Source organism: Drosophila grimshawi, unplaced genomic scaffold (genome assembly GCF_018153295.1).
Source record: "Drosophila grimshawi isolate 15287-2541.00 unplaced genomic scaffold, ASM1815329v1 contig_1369, whole genome shotgun sequence".
Taxonomy (NCBI): Eukaryota; Metazoa; Arthropoda; class Insecta; order Diptera; family Drosophilidae; genus Drosophila; species Drosophila grimshawi.
Window position 1 is genome coordinate 2206869 of NW_025062891.1, and position 17243 is coordinate 2224111.

Sequence of the window (17243 nt, forward strand, 5' to 3'; positions counted from 1 at the left end):
AGGCAGTGCATGTAATTGGCTTAACAAGACTTACACACGACCGCAAAATTGTTAAACTCGCATTAGTCGACGGCTTGAATGTGTGCGTGTGTGTGAATCTTAATGTGTTGTGCTGGAGTTTTCTTTACAGTTATTACACATACAGTGGGTTTTGGAGGTAAGTGCCACAGCAGCATCAAAGATTTAAGATGCGCTATAAAACATAATTTAATTATTTCAGTGCTGTGTAATTACAATTGTTGTTTATTTTGTTGCTGTTGGTCAATTGTTGACTTGACTTGAGTTTCTCGCGTCCCATTTGAAATTTTCATTAACTTGATTTGATTTATGGCGACTTTTGTTTTTGACAAGCCAAAAGTATTTCCCGCTCTTTAGCTGTTTGACCTCCTTTGGGGAAGTGAAATGCTATAAATTTTGATGGCTTTCTAATTGTTGTTGCCGCAGTTGGCCGCGAACAAATTTTTTTGCCAAATATTTAGATAAAATCTCTGGGGCGCTTTTAGAGTCGACCCACATGTTGCGAACCGCTACGTAAACATTATAAAATTTGAGTATTACTGGGAAAGCAATTAAATTACATTTTAACGATAAAAACGAAATCGAAATAAAAGCGTTCAAAGAAGTATATGTTTAACTGCAAAATCGGATAAATCGGATTTTATTGAAATATATTAAATAATCGGTAACACTTAGTTAGCTCTGTGTTTATTATTCTATGCGTTTTTTTTATGTTTATATTTGTTGCTTTCTGTTTTAGCTAAATGTTTGCATTTTTTCCGTCTTCGATTTTTCCACGTTTCTTTTTGCTTGTGGTTTTTTTATGCTTTCGTTTTTGTTGAATTTTCATTTGTATATTGTGGCTATGAGAGCAAAGATAACAGAATCAAGATTGTAATGGTTCTGTATATACGAATATGATGTCAATTATTTATATTAAGAATTTAATTAAATGGAAATAATATTGTGTATTTCTGTCGTGCCTACAGGGTATCTCGTACTCGACAATTGTGCTTTTTCTTGTTTCAATAGATTTTCTACCATTTGTTTCGCATTGTGGACAAATCCCATTGATAGTTGGATTGGATTGCATTGGAAGGCTCATTGGACTGAACTGCTTATTTTTCAGTCGCTCTTTGGTAATCTTTATTATTGTCCAGATTATACGAGGCTGTTGTCGGAATCTGATGCGAAAGAAATGCACAACAATTGTTTCAGGTCTTTTATATTTAACAATTATCCACTGTCAATTTACAAGTTTTGACACTGGCTTAAGAACAAAGCATGGGACTCTTCACTGCGAGACACGATCAATAAATAGAACAAAATATTGAATATCTTTGTTGTATATCTGCAAAGTTGCAATAATAAATCAAAAGGGAAATCATTGTGTAAAGAAATATATGTTTATCTGCCTATCAGAAGCAAGATGGGATTTTGTTTTTTAATTATATTGAATAATTATTAATTCTTCTAATGAGCTTTATAATAATTATTCAATAACTTTTCATTTTATTTATGTTGCTTTTTTATTTCAGCGTCTGTCTTGCGCAAAGGCAGCGAGAAATAATTAACTGTTGAATAAATTAAAATTTTCTTATATCTTTGAACATTAATAAATATGCAAAAATAAATAAATGATGATGATAGATTAAAATTTTCCCATACCCTTGAAAATTAATAAATATGCAAAATGAAGTGTAGCTGCTAATAAATGCTTCGATCATGTTGTAATGATCGTGCTTATACATTGAATGATGATTTGATTTGATGATAAATTGATAGTTCTTCCATTCCACATGTCTGTCTCTGAATGCTGTTAAGAAATTCTGAAATTGACTTCCGGTTCGATTTCCGCAATGAGTAGTCAAAGGCTTCAATAATGTCAAAGAATGAAATCCTTTACAAATAGGTAAAACTGAATGACAATCCACATACAAATCCACTGGAGAGCTGAGCACTTTCCACAATCAGGGGTGGACATATCAAAGAAAGATACTTATTTGTATCTGAATAAGCACAAGATAGCACAAGACAAACATTCGCCCACACATGTACACGTATGTATATATATATATATTTATATCTGCATCTGGCATAAATGTGAGCACGTACTTTTTATTTATTTTTTATATTTGCAAATGCAATGCAATGTTTTACCTTTGCATAATGTCGCGTTGATTGCTCCACATTATACGTACAACTGCGGCGAAATAACATTTTTTTATTATCTCTTTCTCTCTCGCCTTTATAGTGTTTCTTTCTTTTATTTTAGTTACGCGACATATTTTGCATATTTTATGTAAACTTTTGAATTCCATCAACCAACAGCACATGCATGCAAATGTTATTGTTGTCCTCTGCGAGTGTGTGTATATTTTTGAATGAAATTCGCGAAACGTGTGACCAACTGGTTTTGGGGGTAAAATAATAAAACGCAGCAACTACGTAATGAGTATTTCGGACTCGAGTTTGTGGTTGTTTTGCATTTGTTTTTTTTTTTTTTGTTTGTTCAAGTGATAATACAAGCAAATGTTTTGTGGCTTATAACGATAACGCCGGCTTAGCTATAGGCATAATAACATTTGCGTGCAACTCATTTTGGTCATGTAACCGATTTTCTTGGTTTTGTAATATATATAACTATTATTATTGATATTATGAATTCTTGTTGGTTTGTTTTTCAACGCGTACCACTTTTAATTTATAGCCAACTGGGCACGAAGTCTGAAACGCGCTACGAGATGTGCTTGGCAAGTTGTGCAACCGCGCGGCGTCGCGTCGTAAACTGAACTGAAGTTTGAAATTGCCGCCGTCGCACGGCAGAGTTTAAATTAGTAACGACGGCGACATAACACTCAGGTGTGTGCGTGTGTGTGTGTGTGTGTGTGTGTTTTTTTTTGTCTGTCTTTGTGTGCTGTTGCTCTTTGTGCAACGCGGATGGAAGTTGCTGAAGTGTGGCAGCAACACTGCCAGCAACAACTTGCTGTGGCGTGTCGCAAATTAGAGCAGCAACAACAACAGCAACAGCAGCAGCCTCGATCAGCCATGCAAAATACGCATATCTCATATCTCGAGTGGTCAGCGATGACATATAAACATATATATATAAACATTTTTGCAAACAAAGATGTCAACAAACATTTCAGCTCTGTTTGGTTTTGCTGTCATGTTGCAGTTAATGTTTTTGTTGTTTTTTTTTTTGTTGCGTGTGCAGCTTTCACTGCTCTGGCAGGGAGCAACTGCAACTATCCATTCCACCGACCTTCTAAGCTGAGGGAACAAATGCTGCTGCGCTTCAAGAACTTTACATGCCCACATTGGCAAACACTTCCGTCTCTGGCTGCAGTTGTTGCAACAATTGCAATTGTAATTGCAACTGCTGCTGTGCTGTGGCTGTGGCAATGCACTCCCCACTAACATTACTGCTCTTGGTGGCTGTTGTGGTCTGAAAGGGTGTGGGAGCGGCTTAGCTTTGGGTTAAAGCATTAGCCATTGTCATGATTGTTCTTGCTAATGGAAAATTGAATATGAGATGTGCTTACACAATGAAAAATTAATTAAAACAAATTAAGCCAGAGAATTTATAGTACTTTGTACTACTTTGTATAATTACAAAATATGTGTATTACTTCATCAAACAAGATTATCAAATTAAATCATTTTAATTATCAACCCACAATCCATATAGTATGAAATGTGATTACACAATTAAAAATCAATAAATAAATATCAAGTAACAAATTATATATTCTCGAAAATACTAATTACTTGTTACCTCATTAAAAGAAATTATTGTCATAATAAATCATTTTAATTATAGCATTGTAACAACAAAGTATATAAAAAAAAAACAAGTTTATTCCATTCTACTGCACTTAATATAGTATGAGCTGTGTTTGAAGACAAACTGCTATACGCATACACAGTGAATAAAATAAAAGAACAATAAAAATCAAGTAAGAAAATAGAGATTCAAGTATAAATACAAAATGCGTGCGACTAAAGAAATCAAAAAAAAAAAAAAAATCGATTGTCATAATAAATAATTTGAATTATTAACTTTTATCAGAAAATAAATATACAATCCAATGCATAAATAAATACTTAATATAATAAATATAAATTCTGAATAGAGTCAGTGTTTTATTCATTAGTGTAGTTTATTATTATAGATTACTATTATATATATATACATTAATTTAACTCAATTAATAATTCTTATATACATAAATTTTACTATTTTAATATTAATTAATTAAACAATTAGTATATAACTGAAATTAATTAGCTTTGTAATTTAATTTTAAGCTAGGCTCTGGAAATAGAGAAATAATTACAAATGTTCTCTATTTGCGTATTTTAATTATTCATTAAATTCTCAAGATGTTGTTATATTTGTTCAGTGTAGCTTCCAAAGTGTCAGTCAGCTGTCGAGTAATTTGCTGCAACTGAGCAGTAAATTTTATAGCCGAAAAGTCTTCCTTTAATTAAGCAACGCTGGTTGGCATTCAGCTTACTAAAGCTGCATAGCTAGTCAAAGGTGTTGCCAATGTTAAGGTTGAACAACCTGCCCTCTTTACAGCTGTCTGCTTTTGTTTGATTTATTTTTCATTTCGTTTTTCACTCTCTAACTAACTCGTTCCTTATGAGTTGAGCGCAAAACACAAAACACAACTAAAAGCAATGTTTTAGACTAGTAATTAATTTGGTTTCAGCCAGTTTCAGTGAAGGTGGAGCACAACTCGAAGCGTTGCTACGAAACAAGTCAATGACTGCTCACAATGAGTAGGCAGCGAGCTGTGGCTAAAAAGTATTTCATGAACGAGTTGCGTGTATCCGTAAGATACTTGATACCCTTGCGAATTATTTGCATAAGCAGCGCGAAATTGTCTGGAATTGTGTTTTGTTAAGCAAATGCAAGCAACGACCTCAAATATTAACAAAAAACAAAAAAAAAAGAAATGTACTTTTTATACTGTTTTTAGCTTAATAACTGCAGCGCAATTTAATTATATATTAATTTGTATCATTGCTTATTTAAATTTCTTGTTGGGGGCTTATTCGGTTTAATAACGTATATTCATTTGGCAATCAATTATTTATATATTGAATATGTAAAGATTATGTTTTATTTATTAACAGTTTTATTATAGGGTTATTGACTTATATATGCTATACGCCATAAATTCTATTATTAAATTTGTATACTCATTTTTTTATCGTTACAAAAAATCGGTATAAAAATGGAATATGAATGTTTTCAAGTATTGCCATTGTAATTAATTTTTATTTATAATTTGTCGGTAATTGGTTCTTACAAATAATATTTATTTTCGTAAACCTTTCTTTAACATCCACTTAACCCATTTGTTGACAGATGTACACAAATGAAAAAATTTAGCGCAGACCGCAAAATATGAGAAATTATTTTTAATGACATTTGCAGTTAGACTGTTAGAAAATGGCACATTAAATTAAATTTTTCCACGCCTATAGTTCGCGAAAAGTTTTATAAAATATTTAGCTTCTGCACATGCCTCATTTTCCACGTGTTGCATGTTGCGGTGACATTTGGTAATTAAAATGCAAATTAAAAATACTGCAACCGTATATAGATGTTTTTGAAATAGTTTGATTAAGCATACGCACACATAACCCACATCTCAAATCAAATTTCCCATTGAGCTAACTTTAAGAATGGTTGTGAAAATTCTGCTCAAAATCTATGGAAAATATGCAAACAGAGCAATTTTGCAACACAAAAGCAAAAGCATGCATGAAAATACATATACATTCTTTACAATTGGGAAAGTCTGGAATTTAAAGCGACCAAAACTTTGCTTACTGGAATATTTTTGAGTAGAAGACGAGCTTCTATCTTCTATCAAATACTTTTACATCTTTGCATTAAATCATTCGAATGTAAATAACGCAAATAGCTGAAGCGTAAAATGCTGCACAGATAAACGAAAGAGAAGCTCAGTGAAAATAATAAAGAGTTGCACACTAAAATGACTGAAAAGAAAACGAGTGTGCTACAGACTAAGTTAGTAAGAGCAAAAGAGTTGAAAACTATTCCCATTTCGCATTGTTGTACGTGTTTTAGTTCCACGGACATACCCTCCATATGTCCCACAACTTTGAATTTGTAAATTTATTCTAAAAGAAGTATGAGTATACTGAGCAATTGAATTTGCTGCAGAAGGCCCACTAGCCTTGCTATAACCAACGACCAACGATAAAGAAATAATGATTTCTCTTAAGTCTTTCCTTATGCCTATTACGCTAGATTGTTTTAAAATGTTAATACTGTTTTTAAATTTATTTGTAGATAGTACAAGTATCTGATAAGCACCTGTAAATGACTGTACTCTAACGAGTATATCTAGTTTCTTAATCTTTTTTATTAGTGAGGCAGCAAATAGATAAGCAAATACAATTTATTTTCTTATCACACCGATAAAGAAAACAGCAAGTAGACAACTTGTGGAATAATTTGAAAATTTCGTTTTCGTTTGTCAAATATAAATATAGCTAAGTACTATTCATAGTATGTTTTGGAAAGGCGATTATCTTGGTATTTATCATTTTAATTATATACATTTGTGTATGAAATGCATACTAACAACACATACACTGGCAAAACACGTTTGCTAATCTCCCTTATTAAATGTAATTAAATTTGTGTTTTAATGTGACCACAGCGACAACAATTTCGCCGCATGACAACATTGCTCCAAACCCATTAACATACTTTTGAACTAAACTCGTTCTACACGCAAATAAATGCCTCCAACTGTGCCCAACACAAACGATTTGGGATCATGTTTAAGAGGTATATCGGTCTTCTCACACACTGTGAACTTGAACTTCTGAATCAACTGGGCCAGGCCAATTCGTGTTTGCATTTGGCCAAAACGCATGCCCACACAATTTCTTGGACCATCGCCGAAGGGCAACCATTCAACAGAGTCTCGAGCTGCAACTTTCTCTGCTGAAAATCGATCAGGATCGAACTTCTCCGGATTGGGATAAAAGTCTTCATCTCGGTGATAAGCGGCTGCTGGCACTATAACTTGAGTCCCCTTCTCTATAACATATTTGGGATTACCGGGAACAACATAATCGTTAAGAGCCCTGCGCTCTAAGAAAGGCACAATCGTATACAGGCGAAGAGTTTCTGTTGAGACAAGCAGGGAAAGTGAGTGAGGAATTCGCCACACTCCAGATTTATTACTCACCCGATATAACCTGATCCAAATATCTCATAGCCTTTATACTTTCGTAGGTCAGTTTTCCATCGTGTTGCTGCAGAACATTCTTAATATCTTCCCTCAACTTCTGCTGAATATCTGTATGCTGGGCCAGTTCATATAAGCAGTAGCTCATTGTTGAAGAGGAGGTCTCGAAGCCAGCCAAATAGAATACAAAAACTTGAGCTGCCAGTTCACCAACGTCCAATCCTGTAACCACCTCGCCATTGTCCATCGTAAAACTACCTTTCTGCTTCAGTTCAATTAGCATTTCCATAAAATCATTCCGTTTGATATTTTCGTTCTCTCTGTATGCGAGGGTGTCCTTAACTAATCTCATGAAGAACTCGTGAATATCATCAGGAATCATGCGCATTCGCAGCTTTCGTGCCAGATTAGGAAAACTAAAGTGGAAAAACGTTAACACAGGTCCATGGCGCAATTCAACGATTGCTTTGCGGGCCATTGTACGGAAGTCAGATTCAGGAGTGCGAAGAGTATTGCATTCAATTCCAAAAGCGCATGTGCCGATAACGTCAGTTGTAAAACGTGCCATAAGATCCTTGATTTCGATAATAGACCCGCCGGATTTAACTGGTACTTCGTCAAGCATCACCCGTACGAACTCCTCGGACACTTTGATGACTGTTGGGAACATGAACTTCATTTTGCCAGATGTGAAGGTGGGCGATAGTTTTTGGCGCATCTCTTTCCAACGTTTGCCATCCAAATTGAAGAGATGTCCAGTCAGAGGATCATCGCGTTCATTGTGGAACTGTCCGCGATCGGCGAAATTGTTGAAATCTCGAATTAAAACATTCTTGGCCAGTTTGATATCCATTACAAAGGCGCTTCTCTTTTGCAGGAAATGGAAGCCCACAAACGGATGATTTGTCTTTCGAAATTTGTTGTAGTACTCCTCCAAAATATCGTGAACTACACGATTTTTTCTAAATCCGACCATATTTCCATAGAATGGATGAGGTGGATCTTGGGGTATTCCTCGATTTTTCCAATAATTCAAATTGTAGTGCAAAAAATATGCCACTAACGCTGATACAGCGACGAACAAATATATTAAAAACAGCATTTTTCGGTCTGCTCTCAACGACTTTGTGGTCAACACTGAGCACGAACGAGGCAAGCAGCAGGTATTTAATTCTCTCCCGTCTTCTATGAATTGACAAATCGTAATCACGAAATATCACCGTGAATATTTAATTCTCTTCGGTCTTTTATGAATTGCAAAGTCAAATCACAAAAATATCACCATGAATCGCCAAAAAATTGGGTTTAGAGATAGTAGAATCTGGTTTTGGAAAGCTTTATTTATTTTAATAGTTGTTTATTTGTAAATATTCGGAAATTGTTTAATATTTAAGCACAATTTGTTTCCATGAACTTAAAAAAAATTGTAATGTTGTAAAGCTTTATGCTCTTTACATAAAAGTGTGAAATCGAAAACCGGAATGGAGAGTCAAAAGTATATCATGAAATGATTAAAGCTTTCTAGTCGAGAGAGCTTGACTAACAACCCGCTGTTCAATATATGAATTCTTTTTAAAACCGGTTCTAGCTTTATTGCCCAATTTTTTGAATTCAGTATATTATGCAATTGTTATGAATTGTGTTTTATGTTTTGTGATTTCTGTATAGAATTTCGTTCTATCAACGGTATAAGCTTAGAATCGAATTAGAGGATTTATATCGACAATAGTAGCGTTTGCATGATAATGGATAATATTATGAGATTTTAATTTGTACTTAATTCAATTTGATAGATGTGGGAGTCCTTATAAGGTCACGAACTGAGTTCGGTGCTGGATAGTGATAATTAACTGTAGATATGGAAATGATAGAAATATATAATGACAGGCAATACTGAAACTATATAATTTATATACCTTATGAATTTGGACATGCACATTTATTGAATTCTATTATACCCATGTACGCATATTACATTTGTTAAGGGTATAAATTGTTGTTTTCATAAATGCTTTTTATACTTTGATATTCAGAGTATATTCGTTTAGTGCCCGTTATGTTATCTGTCCGTCTATTTGAACTTTTTTCGATACGCTTAGAGATAAAGACTTGAGACTTGAAACATATACTGGTCCGTGCCCGCGTCAGACAAAGTGTTAAACTTGGAGTGATATGTCTATTAGGAGGCCAGGAAATTTATAAAATCGATAATCGCAAATTGGGCATATGTCACATATGGCCCCAAAAATTTGAAATCGCTATATCTCCCGTCAAATTTGGTAGGTATATTACCGGAAGCCGCCCTTAACAATAAATAAATAACATATATCCAAAAAGAATATATAAAGGACTGATTATGTCCTGTTTATTATTAATATTTTAGTTAGAAATATATACAGTGAAATATGAGACTTATTTCCTCGGCGCATCAACAACTTAACAATTTAGGGTCCTCGGAACTTTTACGACACAGCGCTTCACGACTCTTCCTTCTATGACTGATGCTTATGCTGTTATTAGATCTGTTAACCAGTGTGGCCACCTAACAGCACTGTAATCACACTGTAATTACTCGTTACATATATACATTTTTGCAACACACCCACAAACCGCCGCCCTCAGGAAGTTCGGCCCTAGAATTCTGAAATGCGCATATCATCCATAATTTACTAGTAACTCCCCTAAGAGATCGATAAAAAATTTAAAAGAAGGTTACTAGGAAACTCTTCCAAAAAAAACTTTTAGCCACACCCACTCACTCCCAACATTCACAAAAGCCTAGAGGCCAACTTGGAGGCTAGATTACTAATAACCTCCTTCAAATATCGGTATTTCTTTGCTAAATCCACCATGTTATTTAATATTTACAGTACAGACATCTTTAGTTCGATATATGTTTTATTTGTTTACTTCATTTTATCAACAGATACAATAGTAGTTGGTACTTATTACGACACTAAGTGTTCAAAACAGGTTTATTTCTATAGCCAAATAAACAGTACCGTCAATAATCAAACATTTTCGGTGGTCAAGCTCAACAGTTTTATTCATTACGTTTAATTCTGTATAATTATGTGTACATATAAGGCAGAACTAGCTCATTATCATACAAATAATTATACAGAACAAGAGCTAAGGCATAATTGAAAACAACGCATGACTCATAAAACAACAAAGCTAATCACCAATATTTCAGTACTTTAATCTCAAACTCGCTCGGCTCGCACATAAATGCCGCCAACTGTGCCCAACACAAACGATTTGGGGTCATGTTTAAGAGGTATATCGGTCTTCTCACACACTGAGAACTTGAAGTTCCGAATCAACTGGGCCAGGCCAACTCGTGATTGCATTTGGCCAAAACGCATACCAATACAATTTCTGGGACCATCGCCGAAGGGCAACCATTCAACAGAGTCTCGAGCTGCAACGTTCTCAGCTGAAAATCGATCTGGATCGAATTTCTCCGGATCGGGATAAAAGTCTTCATCTCGGTGATAAGCGGCTGCTGGCATTATAACTTGAGTCCCCTTCTCTATAACATATTTGGGATTACCGGGAACAACATAATCGCTAAGAGCCTTGCGCACCAAGAAAGGCACAATCGTATACAGGCGAAGAGTTTCTGTTGAGACAGACAGTGAAAGTGAGTTATGAATTCGCCACACTCCAGATTTAGTACTCACCCGATATAACCTGATCCAAATATCTCATAGCCTTTATACTTTCGTAGGTCAGTTTTCCATCGTGTTGCTGCAGAACATTCTTAATATCTTCCCTCAACTTCTGCTGAATATCTGTATGCTGGGCCAGTTCATATAAGCAGTAGCTCATTGTTGAAGAGGAGGTCTCGAAGCCGGCCAAATAGAATACAAAAACTTGAGCTGCCAGTTCACCAACGTCCAATCCTGTAACCACCTCGCCATTGTCCATTGTAAAACTACCTTTCTGCTTAAGTTCAATTAGCATTTCCATAAAATCATTCCGTTTGATATTTTCCTTCTCTCTGTATGCGACGGTTTCATTAACCAATCCCATGAAGAACTGGTGGACATCCTCAGGAACCACGCGCATTCGCAGTTTTCGTGCTAGATTAGGAAAACTTAATATGAAGGCTGTTATTAAAGATCCTTGTCGAGTTTCGCTGAAGGCTTTTTGACCCATTTTACGGAAGTCAGATTCAGGAGTGCGAAGAGTATTGCATTCAATTCCAAAAGCGCATGTGCCGATAACGTCGGTGGTAAAACGAGCCATAAGATTTTTGACTTCGATGATAGACCCGCCGGATTTAACTGGCACTTCATCAAACATGACACGTACGAACTCCTCGGATACTTTGATAATAGTTGGGAACATGAACTTCATTTTGCCAGATGTGAAGGTGGGCGATAGTTTTTGGCGCAGCTCTTTCCAACGTTTGCCATCCAAATTGAAGAGATGTCCAGTCAGAGGATCATCGCGTTCATTGTAGAACTGTCCGCGATCAGTAAAGTTTGTGAAATCCTTAATTAAAATATTCTTGGCCAGTTTGATATCCATTACAAAGGCGCTCCTCTTTTGCAGGAAATTGAAGCCCACAAACGGATGATTTGTCTTTCGAAATTTGTTGTAGTACTCCTCCAAAATATCGTGAACTGTACGAGTTTTTCTAAATCCGACCATATTTCCATAGAATGGATGAGGTGGATCTTGGGGTATTCCTCGATTTTTCCAATAATTCGAATTGTGGTGCAAAAAATATGCCACCAGCGCTGATACAGCGACTAACAAATATATTAAAAACATCATTTTTCGGTTTGCTTTCAACGACTTTGTGGTCAACACTGAGCACGAACGAGGCAAACAGCAGGTATTTAACCCTCCGGTCGTCTATGAATTGACAAATCGTAATCACAGAATATCACCGTGAATCGACGAGAAGTACACTTGTGTTGATAGTAGATAGTAAAATATGAAATTGTAGACCTTCGTTATACCCTTGTACAGGTTATTTTAATTTTGTTGAATTTAAAGGACACGGCTTCGATTCCACAAAGTAGATCGGTATTACTAGCGGAGTCAATATAGCCGTCTGTCCTTCTGCTCACATTTTTAGACTTAATTGCACAAAACTGACCCAGCTTAAAAGCAAGCTAGTTTTAAAACTACAAAAATTGTATGAAATATATCAAACTCCCAACAAAAATTTAACCCTTAGCAGATTGACTCCGGTATACAAGGGTATTTAACACTCTGTTTGCCAAAGATAACCGTTGTTTCTCTTAACACATAAGAGAGTAGTCGAAATCCAGAATGAAGAGCCGAATAGTTCAGTGCACTTAAGCGTTTGTAAACTGATAAGACTCTGGCCATGCAGTACGACGGAATCGGCTGCAAATTAATAATTTCATTATTCTGGTGTGGGTTCGTATACTGTTCTACCACTAACCTTATTGAATTTACCTCCGCTATCGTTAGAGGATTTGAGAATAAAATGCAATCTGATGTCGCTTAAGAGGCCTTCAGTAAGGTCTGATTCCGTTTAATTTAAATTTTAGTTGGCAGAATCAGCAACAAACCATTAATTCGTTTACATCATTTGTATATGTGAGTTTGACGCCCTGCGCGGTACTTTATAAATAGCGTAATGTTAGTTGATTGAAATGTAATTACATTGGGACACTATGTTAAGTGCAATTAAACTGTATCCGTCAGTTAATTGCGGTTTCTCTCAACAGAGGGCGCTCGCTGATCGCTATTGATATCATATGTTATGTATATGTTATGTTACAGATGTCAATACAGTCTTAGACCACGGTAATTAAACATTTCTTTTTAGTTGGAGAATTTATCCTGATGCAGTTAGATTTCGATATTGAACAAGCATTGAGCAAGTAAAAACTGCTAAGAATAAATAATTGTTAGCTCAAAGCTTGAAAGTTAATAACGTATCCTTCAAATAAGATCTCTAGGGATCCTCCGGAATACAGTTTTCAATTGGGGTACGTGGTTAGTTCAGACTCACACCATATGTCTTTACAATTCTCTTATACTCTTATACAAAATCTTTAGTCAATTTTTAATGGGTTCAAGGTATAAAAAGGAGATGGAGAAACAAAATTTTTTAAAAATACAGATTTGTTTTAATGAATGAAATATTCTCTGTTAAGTAGAAAGCATTCATATAGAAATTACAAAATCTTTGTGATTTTGCATTTTTACAAATTTTTAATTAAATTCGATCAGTAAAGACATCTTTTGACAAATAATTCTTTACGTTATAACTTCAGTTTATCAACACAAATAATAATATTAGGTAATTATTATATAATTAATTATAATTAATAATTGTATGTATTATGCTGATTTATTCCTTTATTTCTTTTACATATATTTACATTGAGAATTTGTGGGTTATTACACAAATAATTGTAAACAGCTATAATAATATAACAATATTTTTGCGTTGTAATCTTAAACTCGCTCCACTCGCAGATAAATGCCGCCAACTGTGCCCAGCACAAGCGACTTGGGGTCATGTTTAAGAGGTATATCGGTCTTCTCACACACTGAGAACTTGAAGTTCTGTATCAACTGGGCCAGGCCAACTCGTGATTGCATTTGGCCAAAACGCATGCCAATACAATTTCTGGGACCATCGCCGAAGGGCAACCATTCAACAGAGTCTCGAGCTGCAACTTTCTCTGCTGAAAATCGATCAGGATCGAATTTCTCCGGATCGGGATAAAAGTCTTCATCTCGGTGATAAGCGGCTGCGGGCACCATAACTTGAGTCCCCTTCTCTATAATATATTTGGAATTACCGGGAACAACATAATCGCTAAGAGCCTTGCGCATCAAGAAAGGCACAAGCGTATACAGGCGAAGAGTTTCTGTTGAGACAGACAGTGAAAGTGAGTTATGAATTCGCCACACTCCAGATTTATTACTCCAGATTTAGTACTCACCCGATATAACCTGATCCAAATATCTCATAGCCTTTATACTTTCGTAGGTCAGTTTTCCATCGTGTTGCTGCAGAACATTCTTAATATCTTCCCTCAACTTCTGCTGAATATCTGTATGCTGGGCCAGTTCATATAAGCAGTAGCTCATTGTTGAAGAGGAGGTCTCGAAGCCGGCCAAATAGAATACAAAAACTTGAGCTGCCAGTTCACCAACGTCCAATCCTGTAACCACCTCGCCATTATCCATCGTAAAACTACCTTTCTGCTTCAGTTCAATTAGCATTTCCATAAAATCATTCCGTTTGATATTTTCCTTCTCTCTGTATGCGACGGTTTCATTAACCAATCCCATGAAGAACTGGTGGACATCCTCAGAAATCACGCGCATTCGCAGCTTTCGTGCCAGATTAGGAAAACTGAATATCAAACCCGATAATAAAGTTCCGTGTCGGGTTTCGGTGAAGAACTTTTGACCCATTTTACGGAAGTCAGATTCGGGAGTGCGAAGAGTATTGCATTCAATTCCAAAAGCGCATGTGCCGATAACGTCAGTTGTAAAACGAGCCATAAGATCCTTGATTTCGATAATAGACCCGCCGGATTTAACTGGCACTTCATCAAACATGACACGTACGAACTCCTCAGATACTTTGATAATAGTTGGGAACATGAACTTCATTTTGCCAGATGTGAAGGTGGGCGATAGTTTTTGGCGCAGCTCTTTCCAACGTTTGCCATCCAAATTGAAGAGATGTCCAGTCAGAGGATCATCGCGTTCATTGTGGAACTGTCCGCGATCAGTAAAGTTTGTGAAATCCTTAATTAAAATATTCTTGGCCAGTTTGATATCCATTACAAAGGCGCTCCTCTTTTGCAGGAAACTGAAGCCCACAAACGGATGATTTGTCTTTCGAAATTTGTTGTAGTACTCCTTAAAAATATCGTGAACTATACGATTTTTTCTAAATCCGACCATATTTCCATAGAATGGATGTGGTGGATCTTGGGGTATTCCTCGATTTTTCCAATAATTCAAATTGTAGTGCAAAAAATATGCCACCAACGCTGATACAGCGACGAACAAATATATTAAAAACAGCATTTTTCGGTCTGCTCTCAACGACTTTGTGGTCAACACTGAGCACGAACGAGGCAAACAACAAGTATTTAATTCTCTCCCGCCTTCTATGAATTGATAAATCGTAATCGCAAAATATCACCGTGAATCGACAAAAGGTACGTGTGTCGGATACTAGAATATGGAATTGTACGCCTTCGATATACTAGCGTGCGGGTTATTTTAAGTTTGTTGAATTTAAAGATCACGTCGATTCCACAAAGTAGATCAGTATTACTAGCCGAGTCAATATGTTAATATTTTTAGACTTATAAGCACAGAACTGACTCAGCTTAATAACAATCGTAATAAAACTTGGTATTTATCCGTTTTTTCTATATTCAGTCAATTGATCGGAGCTGAACTAGTTTTACAACTAAAAAAATGTAATGAAATACATCAAACTCCTAACAAACATTCAGCCCTTAGCAAATGTTGTTTCTCTTAACACATAAGAGAGTAGTCGAAAACCAGAATGAAGAGCCGAATGATTCAGCGCACTTAAGCTTTTATACACTGATAAGACTCTGACCATGCAGTACGACGGAACCGGTTGGCTTACATTGTTTGTTTTGCAAGTGACGAAATTGTCTAGTGGAAATCTTAAAAGGGGTTTTCTTGTCTCGACATGCTAAATTGTTTGAAAATCTAGTAGCAGGATAGAGCGGTGCTGATCAGGTAGCAATGCAGTTGCTTTTCGCATACATTCATAGCCCTTCAGGGCCTACTAGAAAGGATGCGAACCTGTTGCACCCATGCACCCATGCTTATAAACGGCTGATATTTTCATTTACCCGGGTTGTTGTTGCAGAGAAGTCAACTGAAATAATGAACTGCGTTCGCTGCTCGACATGCCACCTGCACAATTGCCGCAGAGACTCTTTATCGATTTGACGACTTTATAGTATTGTCTGCGTAGTGTTGTTTTATAAGAGCAGATTGTTCACTAAAGGGTCAAACGGACTTAAATTCGCTCAAAGTGATGGGAAAAATTTGTGAATAATTTTGAGATCTTAAAGATAGTTCAGATGCTCATAACTTAGTTAAAGGTAAATAGATTTCCACATGGACTACCATTTAAACAATGGCTCACTTTAACATACATATATTATGATTATGGCTGTGATTTACTTTTCTTCACTTCTCAGCTTATTATTGTGTAAACTTTATTGTGCTTGCCTGTCCTTTTGCTGTCAGTTGTGGTTTGTCCTTGTGAACTCATCAACTGACAGCAACAGGCGCTTAACGTGTGCGGCTTAAGCCTGGTCTCGTACTCCCAACGAATATATTGTCCAGTTGACATCTCTTTAATTATGTGCGTTGCATTTTATGTTCTGCAGCTGCTCAAAGGGATTTTCAATGGAGTTGAGTGTGAAAAGTGTTCAATTATAAATGACATTGAAGAGGTGTTGTATTCAACGGCAATTGCCTTCGATTCCAAAAGTAAGCTCAGCACGTTGGTCATTAACATGCTTTAGGGCATTGCAACATAATGCAGCATTCTTCAAGCTGACCTTGAGCAGTCACCCTCGCCCTACTTCTACGATGCCACAGTGTCGAGTCCATGTGAATTTAATGCTGACTAACAAAAGAAATAAAAAAAAGTCAGTCAAGCACAAGAAGGCGACGTTGTTACTTACCCATCGCCATAATGAATGCAAGAGTTAAACAAAAAGAATGCATTCTTTAAGAATCAACCAACCATAAGAAGTGGGGCCACTGCCGGGGGGGAGCCAAGTACAACTAGACTGCACTTATGCGCTAAATAAAAATGCAAATCTAAATGTAACATAAGAGCTGCACGAGTTTATATATGCGAGTACATCATAAGTGTAGGCCAAACCAAGGCGTGCATAAAAGCGAACCTCGGAAATTTCTTAAAAAAATATATATATTACTGCAGTTGAGAATGCTCGACCAGGAGATACTCGCTCCAGA

At 36.0% G+C, this 17243-nt stretch overlaps 3 protein-coding genes across 4 annotated transcripts in view; all 3 read right to left on the reverse strand.

Moving 5' to 3' along the window:
* Nucleotides 1-17243, reverse strand: part of LOC6559823 (rap guanine nucleotide exchange factor 4) — a 58176-nt gene that overhangs the window by 19632 nt on the left and 21301 nt on the right. The window contains exon 1 of one of the 2 annotated variants that reach the window (XM_032735576.2): nt 2158-2253. The exons of the other annotated variant lie outside the window; for it this stretch is intronic. Coding sequence (XP_032591467.1) covers nt 2158-2217 — 60 coding nt within the window. The 5' untranslated portion in view covers nt 2218-2253. Of the gene's footprint in view, nt 1-2157; nt 2254-17243 lie in introns of those variants that run through there. 2 annotated transcript variants of the gene reach the window in all.
* On the reverse strand, nt 6514-12052 carry LOC6559824 (cytochrome P450 6a2). Its single transcript, XM_001987106.3, has 4 exons — nt 10928-12052; nt 10454-10866; nt 7242-8169; nt 6514-7180 (listed from the first exon to the last, which is right to left on the reverse strand). Exons 1-4 carry the CDS (start codon nt 12027-12029, stop codon nt 6762-6764), a joined length of 2862 nt encoding a protein of 953 aa, XP_001987142.3. The 5' UTR covers nt 12030-12052; the 3' UTR covers nt 6514-6761.
* On the reverse strand, nt 13556-15322 carry LOC6559532 (cytochrome P450 6a2). The gene is made up of 2 exons (XM_001987108.2): nt 14189-15322; nt 13556-14113 (listed from the first exon to the last, which is right to left on the reverse strand). Exons 1-2 carry the CDS (start codon nt 15288-15290, stop codon nt 13695-13697), a joined length of 1521 nt encoding a protein of 506 aa, XP_001987144.1. The 5' UTR covers nt 15291-15322; the 3' UTR covers nt 13556-13694.